Raw genomic sequence first — 19,929 nt, 5'->3', positions numbered from 1 at the left:
TTTGGGAAACATTAAATATCAGAGATCCCTCTTTATATTATATGCCACCTGCTAATGCCCATGAGGATGCACCACCTAGATAGGACTTTAGTTTCATTCACTGTTGTATTGTATTTGTGTGTGTGTGTGTGTGTTACAAAACTTTTTTGTTATCTCTGAAGATGTTTCTGTGATGGAGATGAAATATTGGAAGTATTGAAATTAGTTTTAATCCTTTCTCGGTGTTGATAATATTCCATTAAACCTCCAGCATGAATTTATTTCTAATACTGGTCTGCTCATCCAAAGTAAGACTAAAACAATGATCAGATTCTATTAATTCTTAAGTGTTGCGATTCCATCTTTGATGACCAATCTGGATACATCACTTAATTTTCTTGTTTTTTTTTTTTTTTTTAAATTAATTGACTGATTAACTTTAATTATTTTTCAGTTACTTTGAAGGCTTCGTGGCAGGTTTTTTCACCCCCATAAAATAGGCAAACTGACCAGAAGAGCTTATGTGAAATCTGCTTTAGACAATAATTGCATTGAGCTGCTTCCCCATTTTTACATTTCTTACTATTTCTATACTTTGAATTGATTTATTTTCATTTTGATGCCAAGAAATTGAAATTGAAAATTGAAAATTAAAGACAATTAAAATAAAAATATCGCCTGTAATTTTAACTTATAAGTTATCAAATTTGATTCAAATTTAACTTCACCATATTACAGCATAAAAGTCCATTCGATAGTGGCAGTGATTTTTTATTTATTTATTTTTTTTTTATTGAACTAACAAATCATGTGATAATAGGAATCATCATTCTAAGAACAAACTGACTCAAAACAGCTAAGTGTAATAAAAATGTCTATTACTTTGACTGTTTGGTTTCACTTAATTTATAGTCATATAATAATAATATTAATTATATATAAGAAAAATAGAAATTGATAAATAAAATCATAAATAACATTTTATTTCATGCAGCCATTAGTTTCATTAATTCATAATAAAGTTTTAATAATCATCTATAATCTACATCAAGGCTGTCCAAAACACGGCCCATGATGCGATTTTGTGCAGCCTGCCTGTGGGTTTTGATTTTCATGAGCGAAAAAATAAAATAACAATTTGAATCGAATGCATATTAGATATTTTAATTCTATCACTAATCGATAATCTCGATGTTGGTAATTTTATTTGGTGTTTTTACATCACTCGTATATACCCACATATTTTACAACTATTAGATGTGTCAGAGAAGTGTTCTTGCACTGTTTTGTTCCAATGTATATAATATATGTACTGTATTTATTATACTGAGTGTGGGCCCTTGGATAAATCTTTTTTTTTTTTTTTAATATGGCCCTCGGATTACCTAAGGTTGGACAGCCCTGATCTATATAATACAATACTTATTTTTGCTAAAATAAAAGTTATAATAAATTCACTTTTTTCTGTTTCAGATTTGTTAATTTAAATTTATGAAACATCTTGAGTCTCGAGCTGTTTTTCCTATAACTTGAGACAAGAAAGATTAGAAAAATTCCTGGACAGAAATCTTGTAGTGACCCTTCATATAATGCATAGGAATATATATACATCAAAAAGGGAGTGTGGTCTGCATTATGGGATACTGAGGCAATTGACGTAAGTCAAAAGCCTCTATGTACAAATAGCTTAGTCATCAAGATGCTTCACTCGTGAACTTTGCTTACTCTTGGATAAAGGATTAAACAAGAATGTAATTTCTTGTCAAGAGTAATTTAGTATTTTGACTAATTTCTCTCTAATTCCACATAAATTCATTTAATCTTCCCCATAGCATTCTAGCTTTGACAATTTCTTGGCTATTTCTATATTTAATTTGTCATCTTCACTAAAAATGTGCTAAAAAGTTTAAATCTTTTACTTATTCTATAAGTTCTCCATTCAAGATATACATCTGAATGGAGAACTTCTTCAGTGTTGTCTTTTTTTCATAGCTCATCTTTTTATTGGTGATTTTCAGGCCAAATTTGTTACATCAGTTATTCAATTTAGTTAAGGAATTCTACACCCTGCTGAATTTATTTACAAGTATAGCACATCCACGTTAAATAAAGAGCTGAGATTGACATCTCCAATTTTGATATAGGTTTAATGCCACTTTTGTACATGTGATCCATATGATGAATAGCTGCCTTGCCTTGCACTTGATTTTACATCGAACTAGGCTTTTGTCTTAGCACCTTGTCATATACCTTTCCCAGATCTTTAAAACTTAAATATTGATCCTTGTTATATTCCTGTGATTTCTCAATTGCTTGTCTTGAAGTAAAAATCTGATCCTGAAAACCCCTGTTTGATCTAAACTCAGTTTGTTCTTCTCTAAGTTTCCCTCTCCTCCACAATTTTTCCTAACCTCTTCTCAAGCATTTTATCTGGAACACTCAGGTACTTGACTTTAATACTTTTAAAACTTTCATACATATATTTTTTTTAAACATGTATTTCATTTTTATCCTGCTGAAAACTAAATGATCACTTCTTATTTCAAATCTCCTCTAAACTCCTGTCTTGAATCAGCATAATGATGTGGCTTCTCACTGTGCAAATTTGTATGCATATATGTTGGATAATGGTATTAATGATGACTAATACATCTCTTGAACAGAAATACTTACCATTATTATTAGCCTTGCTCTTTTCTCCCATATTACCAATTTTTCCAAAACATTTCTATATGTTTAGAATTCATATGCTACTGTGTTATCTAGACTGCAACAAGGACCAACTTTTCCATTTTCTTTTATGCTACATGCCTTCTTTAATGGCTTGAAAAATTCCTCGACTTCTTCCTTAGTAGAACCTTTTGTGTGGACCACAGATACAATAAGTCTCACTGTTGAATTCTTCATTTTGATATTTGCTCACATCACTCTACTTGAAATTTCTTGCCATCCAAGATTATCTTTGTGTTTAATGTTGAATACTGTGCATACCTTTTCCATTGTATAATCATTATTTCCTGAATATTATATCCTGTTATCTAGAAGAATCTCCTCTGTTTTTATCTTTTTGTTTCACTAACTACAGTTATATTGACATTGGTGTGTTTGTGTGTATAACATGGAAGTATTTTTCTGTAATTGTTTTGGAAGCAGCATTTCTTTATATATTCATTTCTCTAAGGTGAATGGCAAGTGACATATTTTTCTTTTCTAGAAATTGTTATGATCTGAAATGGAATATAGCGTTTCTCAGTGCATTAAAAAAAAAACGTTTTTTAAAATTTCATGTTTTTTTAAAGCTGAAATTTAACATCAATTTTGTATGAAATGTTTGTATAATTCATGTTTATTTATTTTAAAGTTGATATACATACATATATGAGGTGTGACAATTTAATTCCTTGAACAGCTGCGTAGTGTTGCCCGTGTGGTGATTTGGTTGGAGTCACGTGAGTAATCGTCTTTCTACATGTTTTAACTGTGTGCATAAACCTCAAGCCAATAGAGCCATTTGCGCTATTGCAAAAACAATAGAGATCTGCATGTAAACTTTGCCATAACAATGTATAATCGAAATTTGGAGCAGCGTGTTAACATCGAATTTTGTGTGAAAATTGGCAAAACTGCTACTGAAATGTCGGAGCTTTGAAAGTGGCATACGATGTGGATGCTCTGAAGTCATGTCTTTTAGTGGCATAAGAGATTCATAGGTAGGCAAAAAGATGTGAACAACAATCCTAGAAGTGGGCAGCCAAAAAATGGATGCAAATATGAACGGAGTGTGAGATTTGGTACAGTCTGACAGACGATTAAGTGTGCTATTAATGGCTGATGAATTGCAAATGAATTGAAAAACAGGCATGGTAATTTTAACTGAAGAATTGGGTATGCGAAAGATTTCTGCTGCGAAGTTTGTGCCTCGGATCTTGGACGAACAGAAGCAGTGGCGGCTTCAAGTTGCGACTGATCTTTCTACAAATAAGCACGTTTCTGAGAGTAATTATGGGTGATGAAACCTGGTGCTTCCAGTACAATCCCAAAACAAAACACCAGAGCATGCAGTGGACCCCTCAAGTTCGCCATGTCTGAAAAGAAGCATTCATGTCACGTTCGCAGTTCGAGACCATGCTGCTGTGTTTCTTTGATCACAAGGGGATAGTCCACTATGAATTCATTGAACAGGGACAAGCGGTCAACCAATAATGCTATTTAGTGGTGCTGAAAAGATTATGAGATTCTTTTCAGAGAAAAAGACGTGAATTGTGGCCTGACAAGTGGGTCATCCATCACAACAGTGTGTCAAGGCATAGGGCATTCATAGTAAGAGAGTTTCTGTCCAAAAAATCGATTACTGAATTAGGTCATGCTGCTTATTCACCTGACCTGCTCTCTGTGATTTCTGGCTGTTTCCAAAATTAAAGGCTGCGCTAAAAGGACGAAGATTTTCTGACATTGCTGATATCCAGCATAATATGATAAAGAAACTTGAGAGTATTCTGGAAAAAAAGAGTTTTAGGCATGTTTCAGAAATGGGAACACCGTCTAAACCAGTGTATAAATGCACAAGGGGACTACTTCGGAGGTGACAGTAGCCACTAATTCATAGTTCTGAGTGTAGGTTTTTTTTACAGGTGCATTCCGGGAATTAAATTGTCACACCTTGTGTGTGTGTGTGTGTGTGTTTATTTTTTTAAAGCTGTGCTTTATAAAACTCGAGCTATAAAAACTTGTCTAGAGTAGGCTTTTACAAGGGTCCATGCCTTATATAGGATTCACATTCACAGCTTTTGTGGTAAACCCAATATGGGACAATTCTTGATTTTGTTATGTATGATGATGCATAATAAAACCGAGTTACTGTATTTATATTTTATTACATGTGATGTAAAATTATTTAATTTTTCTAAATGAGAAATTGTAATTCTCCACCCAGCATATGAAGGCTATTGACTTGTATAAACATTAACTACATGAACTAAAAAAAAACAAATGATGATTAAATCAGTTCAATAGTTTCCTCCTTACTTTTCAACCACTTGTCCACATACTGCACTGATGTGCTATAGGCATTGCAACCTCTTGTACAGTTATGTATGTGTTTTTTTTTAAGATATAATTTTTCAAAGTATGTCTGGAGATTCTTTGTGATTTAGTTTGCTGTGGGGATATGAGATTTGTGTGTGTGTGTGGGGGGGTAAAAACGTGTTAAAAATAAATCCTGTTACTTGGTTATATTATTTTACTCATACATTATGTTTCTCATTCTCAATCTTTAGTATTCATATCATTCGTGATACAAAAAGGAATGTAAATAGTGATGTATCAAAATCAAAAATTTCGTTTTAAATTTTGAAGACTGGGGAGAGACTATAAGCCCAGTCTTCTATGTTAACTGTACAACAGTGTATGAACAGTAACAGTATTGATAAATTTCTAATTTCATTTATTATACTCTTATAAATAAATTGGAAATTTTTTTTATTATTACTGTTTAAAGAATATTCATCCTTTTGCATTTTCTTTTCTGATTTGTTGATGTAAGCTTGAAAGAGGTTGATAATGCTACATTAGAGCATATTGATAAGTGCAGAGATCATTTAATTGGAAAAAACAAAACAGAGCTTGTAACCAGAACTTATTCTTTCTTTCACCTTAATATTAGCATTGCTCCTTTGTATGCAACTGCTAATTTTTTGTACACTTTATCAGCACAGATCCTCCTCTGCCATCTCACAATTTGCATCTTCATACATAAATCTCTTATATCATTTATCTAATGCCTTATCCAGTTCATGACCTGCTATGTACTGTTCCATTACAGTCTTTTCGGTAGCTGGTGGAAACAGTATCAAATTTATCAACTTTTTTTTTTTTTGTTTCCATTTTCATTTCAATTGTTGGTTTCATTTCAATTTTAAGTTTTTCTGCTTTCATTTATCTTTCATTTCTGCACTCTTGTCAATAATAGTTTCAGTGGGACCTAAACTCTATTACTGACTAGTAAAAACTGAATTTTTGCATATTCTGTTGTATTTGATTCTTGTTACAAGATTAAGACTGTAATCTTGCAGACCTCTCTCTCTACTATTTCTGAGCAACACGATGCACATGTTTATAGGTATTTCTGATTTGGCTGCTCTTTTTTTATTTTCTTCCTTGCCCATCTTCTCCTACCTTTTTATACATGAATGCTTGCACAAATTTTGTGTGTGAGTGAAGTTGAAAGATGCTATTATTATCTCCAATAATTGTAAATTGATATATAATTACAGGTTTATGTAATATTCCTCATTGTTTGCTTATTTTACTATATCATTTATCAAAACATAGAGGGAAATATATATATAATCAAAAACAAATAGAAGTTTGAAATGGTGGCATCAGGTTTCATTAATAAACTGATAAAATATGACAAGTAATTTAAAGTTCTATTGTCATTGTTGGTTATGCATCAACTCTTGACATTTGAATACTAACTGTCCAGAATGGGATGGTTAAAGTCAAGTTTCTGCACTTATTTTCTGATCTGATATAAACCTTGTTTGTGCTGTTATGCCACTGCTGATCTAGATAGCTGAACAGTAGCATATCCACTTTCTTACCCCAGGCCATGTGCTTGAATCCTGCTGTGATGTTGACGTTTGCTAATATTTTTAAGTGGTAGATGAATTTCATCTCCTCATACTGCTTTATGTATAAAACATAAAGCAGTATGAGGAGGCTTTTATGTTTATACTTAAACATAAAAGAAATAGCAATGATGACAAAAAAGGTCATGAATATCTAGGATGTTGGAATAAGTTAATTATTTTATTTAGACTGCATAATTTCATATGAAGATGAAAGGGACATACACATGAAAATTACAAAATATATAAAAATAAGTGTAGTAAATTCTCTGCTTAAATCACCTGGTACAAAGACAGACTAGAAAAGTGTATTATAAAAGTTTATAATACACTTCCTATGCCAGTACTATATGGAAGTGAAATTTAGACATTAAAACATAAGGATGAGCAAAGATTAAAGAGCAGTTGAAAATTTATTTATTATTATTAAAAAAAAAAAAAAAAGTAAAATATAGCCTATTTTTTCATAGAAGAAATAATGAAAGAATTAAACCAAGGATCAGTATTAGAGAAAATAAATATAAACACAGTTGGATAGGATAGGTTAAAATAATGCAAATAGAAAGAATTGCCCAAACATTTACTTCAGTATAAACCATATGGAGGGGGGGGTTGATTTTCATGTATTTCACAGATTTAGGCCCTATTTTGGTGTGCCAAAATAGAGCCTATATCTTTGAAATGCATGATGTTCCATATACTCCAATTCGAAATGACACTAAATGAATGGAATACACATTTCTATATGAAACATGCAAGGAATTGAATGAGAGCTAAACCTCCCCTCCCCCCACCTTCTAAACAAAAGTTCACATTGAATTCCTTTCATGTTTTTTTATGGAATGTATTCTGTTCTCTTCATCATTCATTTACTGTCAGTTTGAATTGGAGTAGAGTTTATTGTAGACTGATACAATCATTATCCAAATCACTCATTCATATGATTACTAATTTATAACTGGTTTATTTCCCCACCCATAAATATTTTTACCTCTCCTAGGTTAGCATTTTTCTTCATCCTATGACAATTTGCAATGTACCAGAATTCACAAGAAAAACAGCCTCCAGCTATATATTACTTCACAATAGAAAGTCATGTAAAACTTTGAATCACTTCTATTTAATGTGTTTGCTGAAATTGAAGAGCAATAACTGTTTTGTCATTTATTATGGTAAAATTGTGGGGATTATTATATAGGTATAATAGCTTCAAGTTTAGTGCCATTCATATTTATTCTGTATAGTACTGTTTTGTTTATTTGCATAAGTTGGTATGATGACAGACTTAAATATAACAGTTTATTATTCCAGAATATTTGGTTAAATCTCATGACTATTATCAATGTTAACTTTATAACTTTTATAAGGTTAACATTACAACTTTACTTTTATAACATTACAACCATGAAGAGAACTTGATCTGTATGCCATTAGTCCAAAGCAAGAAAACTGAGTTGTAGCAGAACACACACACTCTCTCTCTCTCTCTACAGTAGTGATACATTTAGCTACTTCCCAAAAATAGGACAGTTTGAAGTAGTTATTCTTATTTAAATTCAGTTGATGAATCAGCTCACAACTGTATACAATGTTTCTGATTTTTTTTTAAAAAAAGGGGGAGCTTTTATATAACACTTCAGTTCTTTCCCAGTTAACCGTGTATCTAGAAGATATAGCTTAATCTACTAGACCTGATTTGTTTGACTTGTACAAACAAATGTAATCCTGCTGTCACAGACTTATCTACCCATGATATGAATGACCATAGTAGTAATGAATTTGTATACTGTTGAGTAACTTTATTTGCTTACCAAACAAAGGACTGTCGGTTCAAATATTTCTATGGGAATGGATGTTCGTGAGCATTTTTAGATAGGAATTGCATTGCTTATTGTGAGACTACTGCCCTGCTTGTTGGAGGCCTAAAGTGGCTTGAGAAAGTTTCATGTTTGCTCTAGAGTAAGGCTTCTGGGTTATGTAAAAAATTTAAAAAAATGCAAAGAAATTATATAAAACGAATAAAATTATACTAACCCATTCCCACCCATTGTGCAAATGTACTATAGGTTAACAAGCTTCATGGGTAGAAGTCACATAAAAACATTCTTGGATGGAATAGAGGCAAAGTTGATATTTTGACTGACTCATTAACTAGATGGAAGAAGGTCTGTAAGTTTACAGTGTACAATGAGCCTAGATAGCTTTTTTTTTCCTGACGAACCTTTGATATAAGGAACAGAAACCCTAAAAATGTCTTCAAGGAGAACAAGAATGGATGCCATGGTGGTTCATTATTATATAAACAAGATTTGAGTTATAACCATGAGACAAGAAAGTGGATTTAACATGCAGCTGTTACTGTTATATTATATAAATGATCTTCACTGGAACATTCCTAAAACACAGGAAGATACATCTATTAAATGTATCTTCCTGTGTTTTACCTTTTTTTTTTATTTATTTATTTTTTTTTATAATCAGATGCTTCAAATTGCGACATGTCTAAATGTGGCAACATCTAAGAAAGGAAGGCTATTATTATTGGATTCTAATTTTAGATTTAAATTTGATTCTTTGCATTGAGTTAATTCTTTGAAAAAATATGAATCTGATGAAAGAGTTCTAAAGTGCAAAAAATGTCATCAGTTTTTCTACATGTTAATTTATTCGTATTTATTTTGTTTTGGACTTTAATGGTATGGAGGTTAAGCTCTCCTCATGCTTATGACATCTCAGATTTCTAACGCATGCTTTTTCATTTTTTAAATGTTTTTCTGTTCTTTTCTTTTAGTGTTGCACGGTGATCAGCATTCATTTTAGAAATTATGGACTTTACAACCGTGTTATAACGCTTTTAATTTCCCGACGTTTAGACCTTCATATGAAGGTCATCATCTGGAGTATATAAAGGACAAACTGAGTTATATTTCGCACAGTAAGCTAAAAAAAACAATGATTTGATCACCAGTTATTCTACTGGCATGACCTCTAGTGAAAAAAAAACATAAAATTATAAGTTAATTATTTAGGAACTACATCAAGAGTTTAGAAACTCTATATCATTATAGTTTTCTTACAGTAACAATAATGTCCTATTTTTAACATTACAATTGTTATTTTAGATTTAGGATTCTGGATTATCTACAGTCCTGTTTATAGTTAACTCTTAGAGAGAAAGGTTCAGTGGATAGAATATGTGGCTTCCATATGCTTGGTATTTTTAGACCATCATTATTGTTCAGATTGGGGTGGTTGATAAGAATCTCACAGGCTTCCTTAAATTTGCATTCATACAATTTTTTGATGTAATGTAAACAACTGGTGCTTTTCCAGTCAGTTCTATGTAAAGTGTTCAGAGCATGATCAGAAAGGCCAGCTTCACCATAGTTATTATATTTAATGTGTCATTTATGTTCCTTTTGTCTGATAGGAATTGTGCATCCTGTTTCCCCTATATATGGTATATTACAGGTGCAATAAATACGGTATACTCCAGGGCGAGTCAGCGGAGGGAGTGGGTCTTTGGGTGAGTTGAGTAAGCTTTTTAATTTTGCAGGAGGTTTAAAAATGGCTTTGAGGTTGCATTTTTGTGGTATTCTGTTTATTTTATCTGATGTCCCTTTAATGTAAGGAATGGTTATAGTTTTGTTGTATTCTGGTTTATCTTTGTTTTTTTATTGAGGTCTTGTAGAGCATTTTGTTAATAGTGTTTTGGCTGTAACCATTTTTTAGAAAAGTATTGCTGATAACTTTAAATTCGTCATTCAGTGCATGTTCATTGGAGCAGATCTTCAAAGCCCTGATTTTTAGAATATTAATGATGCCTAGTTTTTGTGTTGGGTGGTGGTAGATGTTTATGTGTATATATTGGCCAGTATGTGTCGGTTTCTGGTAAACAGTGAAGGAAGTTTTTCTGTTCTCTTTTTAACTTTGTAATTGTATAATTTTCATGGGGCATGATTGCAAATTCTGATATTATAATTTTTTTAAATTGGTATTTGAGTTTTTCTGTGGGTTTATTGTTATTAATGTATAATTTAGCAGATGTTATACTTGTGGCGGGGGGGGGGGGGGTCTGAAAGGTTCTGATATACACCTGGAACAAAAATGATATTAAAGCATGATAATAACCACAAGAAAGAACTTTCTATTAGAGTTATGAAGGTGACTTATATTTTTATATCCTTGTAGGTTTTTTCTTGTGGTTATTTTATAGTTGCTTTAATATCATTTTTGTTCTAGATGTTTATCAGAACTTTCCAGACCTCCCTTGTACTACATTTATTGGACTAACAGGAATATTACACACAAACTTATTTAAATTGAAAACAATTTTCCATTTAACTTATTTTATTTTAAATACTGTGATATAATGATGGTAGTAGCACATAATAGTGTTATTATGTATAAGGTAAATGCTATTATTTATTCTTATTTTGGAGATGAGTAGCACAAGTTTGGGATGTATTTAGCATTAAATCATGCAAATATAACTTATCAGTAAACAGTGAGAACTGGAATATGAAATCATTTGTTATATATGTATTTTTCCCTTTCCTCTAGGGATACAAAAATTAGTTTTAGCAGGTCGAATGGGTGAAGCAATAGAAACCACACAGAAGATTTATCCAGGACTTTTAGAAAGAAATCAAGATTTATTGTTTATGTTAAAGTGCCGTCAGTTTATTGAGATGGTAAATGGTACTGACAGTGAAGTCCGTCCTTCTAAAAGTCCAAAATCCCCAAGCAGCTCCCCTAGTATGAGTCCTAATTACCCCACCCAGTATATCCAGAGGACTCCACCAGTTTCTAGTGTAGTAGTATTGTCTAATGTCTCGCCTACAAGAAGTCGTAGTCCACACACTACTGCAACTCAAATTATTACTCCCAAGCCTTTACCTTTGTCTGTAAGTGTTGAGAATAGTGTAAATAACAATGAAAATTTAAATCTCTCATCAGTGGAAGAACTAAATGCAACAAATAGTGCACTAAATGGAGAAATTATAAATGGTAATTCGGAACTAGAGCAAACGGATTATCTACATCCTGATGCAGATATAGAAATGGAAAATATGGACTCTTCAGGTGATAACGTTGACCATGCTAGAACAATTACTTTTGCAACAAATGGCATCATTGCAGCTGATGAAAGTTACCAGAATGGTGGGAGCCATGATGGTGACTTTGAAAGAACAGAAAATGAAATGGGTATGTATATAATTTGGTATTAATTAGAAATTAATATTACATACAATGACACCTAGAGATATTTCTAAAAGAGATTAGGATTAAATATGTAATCTGAATTTGTATCTATTATTTTTAATACAGGGTAGCCAATAAAGTCACAAAGGGATTCTTTTTTTGTTATAATGAAATGCAGAACCTGAATGTTTTTTTATTAGTTATGAAAAACCACATCACATTAATGCTTTCCATTTTTGGCTTTATAAAGACAGGCCTTTTCTATGCTATGTTCCATGCTGGCTTTAGTGCCCTAATTTCTGCATGAATGTTCTCTTCAGCTGTTGGATTGTCTGGGACTTGTTCACATACACCTTTTCCTTTAGGTAATCCACATAGGGAGAAGTCTGGAGCTGTCAGATCAAGAGAACATGATGGCCAATTAATTTCAGATCTTCATGCAATTATTTGCTCATCAAAAATGTGCCTGCTTTTCAAAATAAAATTGCATGATTTTGGGTTGTGAGTTTTTCATGATTAATTTCCCAAATGTTCCTTAGAATACCCGAAAAAGAAATAAATAAATTGAAAAAAATTAATTATTAAAAAAAGTTACATTTTAAACCCCTTCATAACTTATGGGCCACTCTGTATAATAATTTTTGAAGTAACAAGTAATAAGATTTTCTAACAAAACAATTCCGATTTTAAAAACATAAATATTTCTGAAATGAATTAAAGAACTTTGAAGAAATTTTTTACAATTATAAAGAAGTATTAAGAGTTTTCATAACTCTTATGAAAATTTTTATTTTTGAAATGCATAATGATTTATATTTTTTATGTAAATATATGCATTCATCTAAAATATATTTTAATGTTTATCTGTCTTGATCAAATACTTCTTAATGGTATTCATTTAAGAGAAGAACTAAAACCACCACATTTGGGTCACAACATTCTCTTATCATAATGCAAGCCATATAAGGGTTGCATTCTCTCAAACATATTACAGAACCATGACCACCAGTGATGTTAAAATGTTTAGCCATTATGACTTTACTAGTAATAAACAACAAAGCACAAGGTCATTCTTTCAAAATTACAGGATTGGAAAATAGATTTATTTTAGACTAAATGTTGTTACATTGAATGTGGGAAATGAATATAAAATTGTTCTAAAGCCTAAGCAGTGTTAAGTTAATTCTCTAGTTTTATGTAAAACATACAAGAGTCATGCATAGTATATTCCTGTAATTCAAACAAACATTTGTTGAACAGAAGTAATCTTTATCTGCCTTTATTGCTGCCGTCCAGTATTTGAGTAATCATATATTCTTGTCAGCAATTTTTTTTTTTTAATATTGATAAATTGGGTCAGTTCATCAGAAACCTTATCGGTAGTAGTAGTAGTATTGAAGCATTTTCCAGAGTGATTCGTTCAGCTAAGAAATGGTTAGAAATCAGAAAGACTCATGCCATAACTGGCTTACAAATGATGTGGAAGCTATTACATCATCATACTTGTGATCATGTGTGAAACATTTGACATGACTATTGGATTAAAGGAGGATTTTAGAAATTAAATTATTCTTATAACTTAAAATTTTACTAGTCTGACATGCTGTAATATTTAATTCTAGGCTAGCAGGTGATCTGAGAGTTTTCAGAATGAAAGAATAGATCATATAGACCATATTTAGTATAAGCCTTGAATGTACATTTGCACACATTCTTCCATGCTTGATTGGATATGTAAATGAATTTGCTCACTGTGTTGTTAACAAAATTGCAAGAGCTCTGTATTTATTAAATTAGTTAAAAAACTACATATCTGAAATCGGCTGATATTGTAGATTGTTAGCTGAAAAAGTGTGTAAGAGGGTGGTCCGAAAAGTTCTTGGCCTTGACCATAGATGGCAACAATATTGGCACGATTTTTTTTTTCTCGAAGTGTTGATACATCTGTCATAAGCATCCATTTAACATTGCACAAGTCATTCTATCAAGTAGTTTGTTTTATACAGCTGTCTGAAGCAAAAGTGTTGTCTGTGTCCCTTGAAATGGATAAAATTGAGTATTGTGCAGTTATAAAATTCTTTGTAAAAGAAGGTTTAACCACAAAAGAAATTCATTCAAAGTTCAGAATAGTTTATGGGCACTCTTCTCCTTTGTTTTCTACAATTAAGAAATGGACTGCTGAGTCTAAACATGGCCGTACCAGCCGTGAAGATGATCCATGTGAAGGACTTCCAAAAAGTGTAACAACACCAGAAATCATTGATCAAGTGCACGATATGGTATTGGATGACCGACGAGTCAAAGTACATGAAATTGCTGAGACTATAGGCATTTGAAAAGAATGTGTAGGATATATTTTGTATGAATATTTTGAATTGTATATGAAAAAGCTCTGCTCAAGATGGGTACCGCGCTCGCTTCACGGCAGGTCAAAAACACACTCGCATGAAAATATCTGAACTGTGATTGGAGCATGTTAACAAGAATAAAACTGATGTTGTGCATCAATTTATTACTATGGATGAGACTTGGATTCACCATTACACACCATAATCCAAACAGCAGGCAAAAAAGTGGACAGAAGCTGGTTGTTCAACACCAAAGAAGAAGACAGTCAGTTCCATCAGCAGGAAAGGGCATGGCATCGGTGTTTTGGGATGCTAAAGGGTAAAACATCTTGAAACATCTATTATCTTGAAAAGGGTAAAACAATAACTGGGGAATATTGTTCCGATCCTTTAACCTGACTAGATGAAAAATTTCGTGAGAAAAGACCAGGTTTGCAGAAGAAAAGAATCATCTTTTATCAAGACAATGCACCTGCCCACAAAGGTGTTTTGGCAATAGGAAAATTAAGGAATCTGCACTATGAATTGTTGGGAAAATCATTCTACTGAGAACTACTACAGGGACGGGATAATGATGCTGGAGCATTGCTCGAATAAATGTATTAGTCTTAAGGAAGATTATGTTGAAAAATAAAAATAATTTGGAAATTATAAATTCGTTTTTTTTATTGTTAGGCCGAGAACTTTTCAGACCACCCTCGTATGTGCATAAATATATATATATAAGGAGTGAAAAACTCAGTTGTTATTAAGAAATAAAACCAGGCCTAATAAAAAAAAAAGTTTGGTTTTGCTCTTTTAATGTTAAGTGATAACAATTACATCAAATAATTCAAAATTTTTGTGGTACATTTGGAAATGACCATTTATTGCCAGGGATGAATCCGGCTTATGTTATTTTATTGGGTGCATTTTAAGTGGTTTGAAGAAAGACCAAAAAAAAAAAAAAAAAACTCAGATAATATTTAAGGATGAGGTCACATTAGCACACTCCTATCATACATTCTTCAAGAATCAACACATTCTTGAAGTAATGTTTTAACTTAAGGCATGATACAAAAGTATCACGTTACTTCAAGATGCGATACTTTGTAGCATGCAAACTTATGTTAAAATAGCTGAGAAGTTTCCTGCATCAGGAAGCTGCTCAGCTGTTGTTCATATCACATATGCACATACACACACACACATACTCATAGATTGGCTGTTGTACAATGCATTTGTACATTGTACATTGTACAATGCATATGTATGTTGAAACTCACAGTTTCAACATACATATGCATTGTACCAACAGCCTCTGTGTTTTTAGCATTTTCTGTATCTTCCAACCATACGCTCCTTGTCATTTTCAAAAATGAAGCCTAGCTCAAGAATTGAGGTTTCATGATAAGATAGAGGTAAGTAGATTTTTCAAGCTATTTCAAGCTTGAAATAGCTTGAAGAATTTCCCAATTGAGGTCAGATTATTCCTTAGCTTGCTTATTGTTTTATCCCTCTTCTACCTTATTGCTGATATTCATATCAACTTTTTTAGAGATGTTTCATTTAACTCAAGTATTAAATATTTGCAGTAGATATCCTGTACTATCTAATTCCAACTGCCAGTTTGTAACTTAATCTATGTATGCTCTGCATGTTATTCCATTTCACAATCTAGTGTTTTTCGAATAGTTCCTACCTCTGTATATATATACCTTATCAGATTGCTTTTTTTGAGATCAGCAGAGCTTACATGAACATCCTTGTATTTCCTTCATTTTTTGATTAAACATTGCATGATAAAAATTTGGTCTCAGTAATCCCTGTTTAGGCTCAATCCAATTTGTTCTGCTAGTGCCTGGCAATTTGGGACTTGCCAACCAAATTGCATTCTGAAATGTCATGCTGATTAGAGTCCCATCTCATAAAATAAGATCTCTGTTATTTTCATTGGAAGACCAGAATGAAGATTAAAAAGTAAGCTGGTGGAATACTCAACATAAGTAGAATTGAAAATAATTTCCATCAGCATGAGACATATCAATGAAAAAGAAGTGGAACTGGTAGAAAAATTGGAGATTTATTATGTTGAAATAATTATTGTTACTGAAAAACAAATAAAATTAAAATGGGTATTTCTAAGTAATAACTATAAGATATTATACCTAGTCTAGCCATAAATACTGTTACAACTTGAGCAACGCACAAACCTTTAATCTATTAGTAAATCATTTACAGCTTTCAGTACACACAAACCACATGTGTAACATGCATGTAGCCACACTCAGTGTTCGAACCCCCTCCCCCCTTTTTGCCTTCATGCATGCCCGAAGTCTGCGAGACCACATATCGATGGTGGTATGCAGAACATTCGGTGGAAATGCTGCCACTGCTCGCTCCAAATCCACCTTTGGGGTGACAATGGTGGAGTATTGTTTCTTGCAGGCTACTCTCTCAAGTTCCAACCACAATATGAAATCCGCCGGATTTAGATTGGGACTTTCAGATGGTGATATGTGGTTAGGCACATTTGCCTCCAACCACTGTTTGTGTGTTTGAAGGTCTACTGTCTACTGTGAAACAAAAGGGCAGAGGCTTTGACCCCTTTCTTGCAGAAATGCAACTTGGATACTCCTGATACACTCCACCACCATATGGCTTGGGTGCTTCGAATACCTTTTTAACTGTTCTTTGGCAGTTAAATGACTCTTCAGTGGTGAAAATCTCATCTGTGAAGAGGATCTGTGTCTGTTGTTCGCTTACTGTTGGAAAAGTGCCTTTGATTTTATCACCTATGTATGTTGCATAAGTTGTGATGTGAGGAAGTGTCCAGTAGACCAACAATAGACTTTCACCTCCAGGTCATCACTTAATGCACGTGACATTGTTCTCTGCAATGTTCATCTCTTGCATATCACTTTCTTTGTTCTCACAGATTGCAGCACAGGCATGCCTTCACAGCCCTCACAAGCTGTTGTCCTAATGCAGTGTGGTTGACCTGTTCTTTGGCAGTTAGATACATCTTCTGTATTGTTATAATGGTTAATAGTTCAATACACAAACATCCTACTGATCCTGAGTATTTTTAGCATATTGAAAATAACAGATGGCTGCATTCCAAGCTTGTGAAGTGCTGTTACAGCCACACTGAAAAAACTATTATGGGTGGGGGGGGGTGAGCAGAAGCATTGATAAACATTGGCTGCATCCTAAATGAAGAACCTATAAACTTTAGCTAGTTATGCACAGTTTTTTAGTGAAGATACAATATCGAAAATTAAATATAGACAACAGAATAAGTAGAGCTGGTGTAGTGGGGAGGCATCTAATAAATTGATATGGAATAAGAGAGAAATTAGTCAAAACACTGAATCAGCTATATACAAGAAAGAAAGACGATGTTCAAACTAGTATTAACTTATAAATCCATGAGCTGGTTAGAAATAAAACATTTGATAAAATAAGACTAGAGACCAGAGATAGTTTTGAGAAAATTTTGCAGAATGAATGGAGTTTGTTGGACCTCTACATGAGAGGTTAATTGGTCAACCTATAGTATGTTAGTACAATGTATGCGAAGAGATTTGAGAAAGGAGGAACTTGTTCATATTAGGAGCTTGTTTGTATTAGATTTAAAATCCTGTGTATTGTATTCTTTGGGAAATGCATGGGAGGGGAGGCTTTTCCATAGTATAGCAGTAGCAGCAGGAATGGAGGAGGAAGAAAAACTTGTTTTCTGAGTATGGAGTTGAACTGTGAAGAGATGTTAGGTGGCAGCTGCATTTAGTAGAGAGAAAGGAAAGAGGGAATTATTCAGGTGAGTTATGAGCATTTGTCATGGAAATATTCTTAGAAGATGCATGTAGTAAATATTAATGCCATGTGAGAATGGTTGGAGTGATTTGGTAAGAAATGAATTATTAATCATCCTGATTGCTCTCTTTTGTATTGCGTCAAATATTTCTAGGTCTCTTGGAGGGCACCATCTCAAGTACGTGAGGAGGACTTCATGTATGGGCAGATGTGTGATTTGGACAGGATTAATAGCTGTTCAGAGATAAAGTAATTCCTTGAGCAAAAGAGAAATTCCCATCTTTTGGATTAGGAGGCAGTGGTTGTAATGTGTTTATGCTTAGAGAGGCTTGATGTAAACGAGAGAAATCTCATCTTCAATAGAAATTTAGATGGTTGTCAAAGGTATGGAGTATGGTTCTTTTTTGTGGGTAACAAGGCAAAACTGTGTTTCAGGCATAAAAATTGACCAGGTTAACTGTGCTCCATTGAAGAATGGTTTGGAGATGAAAATTTAAAGTTTTACTCAATCAGTTGTGGTAGTTTGTGTAGTGCAAGGTTTGTCAAGTGAAAAGGAGAATGTGGTATACTGATTGGCAAAACTATAGAGATTGGGTGGTAAGTTGATAAAGATTTATCACCCTTCTTGGGAATGGACTGGACAGTGTTTTTCCATTGTGTAGGGTAGATGCCAGTGGAGTAAGAGAGCATAAGAGGTTACATACAACAGGAGTCATCTGGAGTGCAAATCTTCAGGACGGTTGAAGAATGGTATAAGGATCGGGGAATTTGGACAGGATTTTTCTGATGGAAGATCAGAGGAGGTGTTGGGTGTTTGCAATGGTTGGAGTAGGGCAGTTTTGGGCAGTGCTTCCCAAACTTCTGGATGTCAGGGCTCCCTTTGGAAAAATTAAAATATTTCACGGCCCCCTCAAAAAAAAAAATCGTAATATAGACATATATTATTATAATATTTATTGTATTTATATTCAATACAAAACATACACAGTGAATATTGCAAAAATCAAATGCAAATAATATATTTTTAGCATCTTACATACACATTTGACATGGCACATTATCTCATATTTTTATATAGATAGATATATTGTTTTGTAAATTTGCAGTACAAGCTCATGAAACGTAAAACGATTAGTAATAAAGAAAGAATTAAAAACATAAAAGAAGTTTAATAACAATTTAATGTGATGGATGTGTTTCAATACTGCTACACCAATATCAGGTGAAATATTTGAAACTGCAATTCTTAGATTGCTGCTTTGAAATGAAACTTATATGAATAAGCATATATTTACTAATATTCATTACGCGCCAAAATACGCAGGAAGCAAAATTTGTGAACCCGCACCAATGTGTGATTTTTTCCATTAAAATATAAAAAAAAATAACAAAAACGAAATAATAAATAATAAAAATTAAATACGTTTCTTTTAAGATAAAAAAAAAACGACTTAGTCTTAAACGATTTTAATTTTTTTCATGCCCCCCCCCTCTCAACAAAACCTACGGCCTCCAAGGGGGCCTCGCTCCACAGTTTGGGAAGTGCTGGGGTAGGGGATATTTACCAAAATTATCTATGCATGCATGTGAGGAAAAGTATGATGCCAGTAGTTTTTTGTGAAGATACAGTACAACCAGCTGGGTGCAATAGTTGTAGTGTTGGGCAGGCATGGCCAACTGCTTTTATCTCTTTTGGAAGGCAGTGAGTGAAGGTGGAGTTCTTGATAATAGCCAGTTTCACTATGCTTATTTCATTGTACAGCCTTGGCACAACTTTTGGAGAACCAAGGCTTACTTAGGAGATGGGAATTTAGCATCTACCAAAGGGGATTACTTCAGTGATGCATTTAGTACATATACTTAGGTTGGAAAGCTGATAGCAATAATCTAACTAATGGAATAAGGCTAAAAATCTTGGAGATCATCCCATCTGGGATGATCTCCAAGAATTTGAAAGAGTGAAGCAGGGAGAT

At 33.0% G+C, this 19,929-nt stretch overlaps 1 protein-coding gene across 1 annotated transcript in view; it reads left to right on the top strand.

Moving 5' to 3' along the window:
- The window catches only part of RanBPM (Ran-binding protein M), a 267,873-nt gene that overhangs the window by 151,420 nt on the left and 96,524 nt on the right, over positions 1-19,929 (top strand). Inside the window, exon 8 of the mRNA XM_090397780.1 lies at positions 11,172-11,816. Coding sequence (XP_090253906.1) covers positions 11,172-11,816 — 645 coding nt within the window. The remainder of the gene's footprint in view (positions 1-11,171; positions 11,817-19,929) is intronic.

Source organism: Typopeltis vanoorti, chromosome 9 (assembly GCF_054136105.1).
Source record: "Typopeltis vanoorti isolate ZY-2024b chromosome 9, IOZ_Tvanoo_1.0, whole genome shotgun sequence".
NCBI classification, from domain to species: domain Eukaryota; kingdom Metazoa; phylum Arthropoda; class Arachnida; order Uropygi; family Thelyphonidae; genus Typopeltis; species Typopeltis vanoorti.
This window is presented reverse-complemented; position numbering and strand designations above follow the sequence as displayed.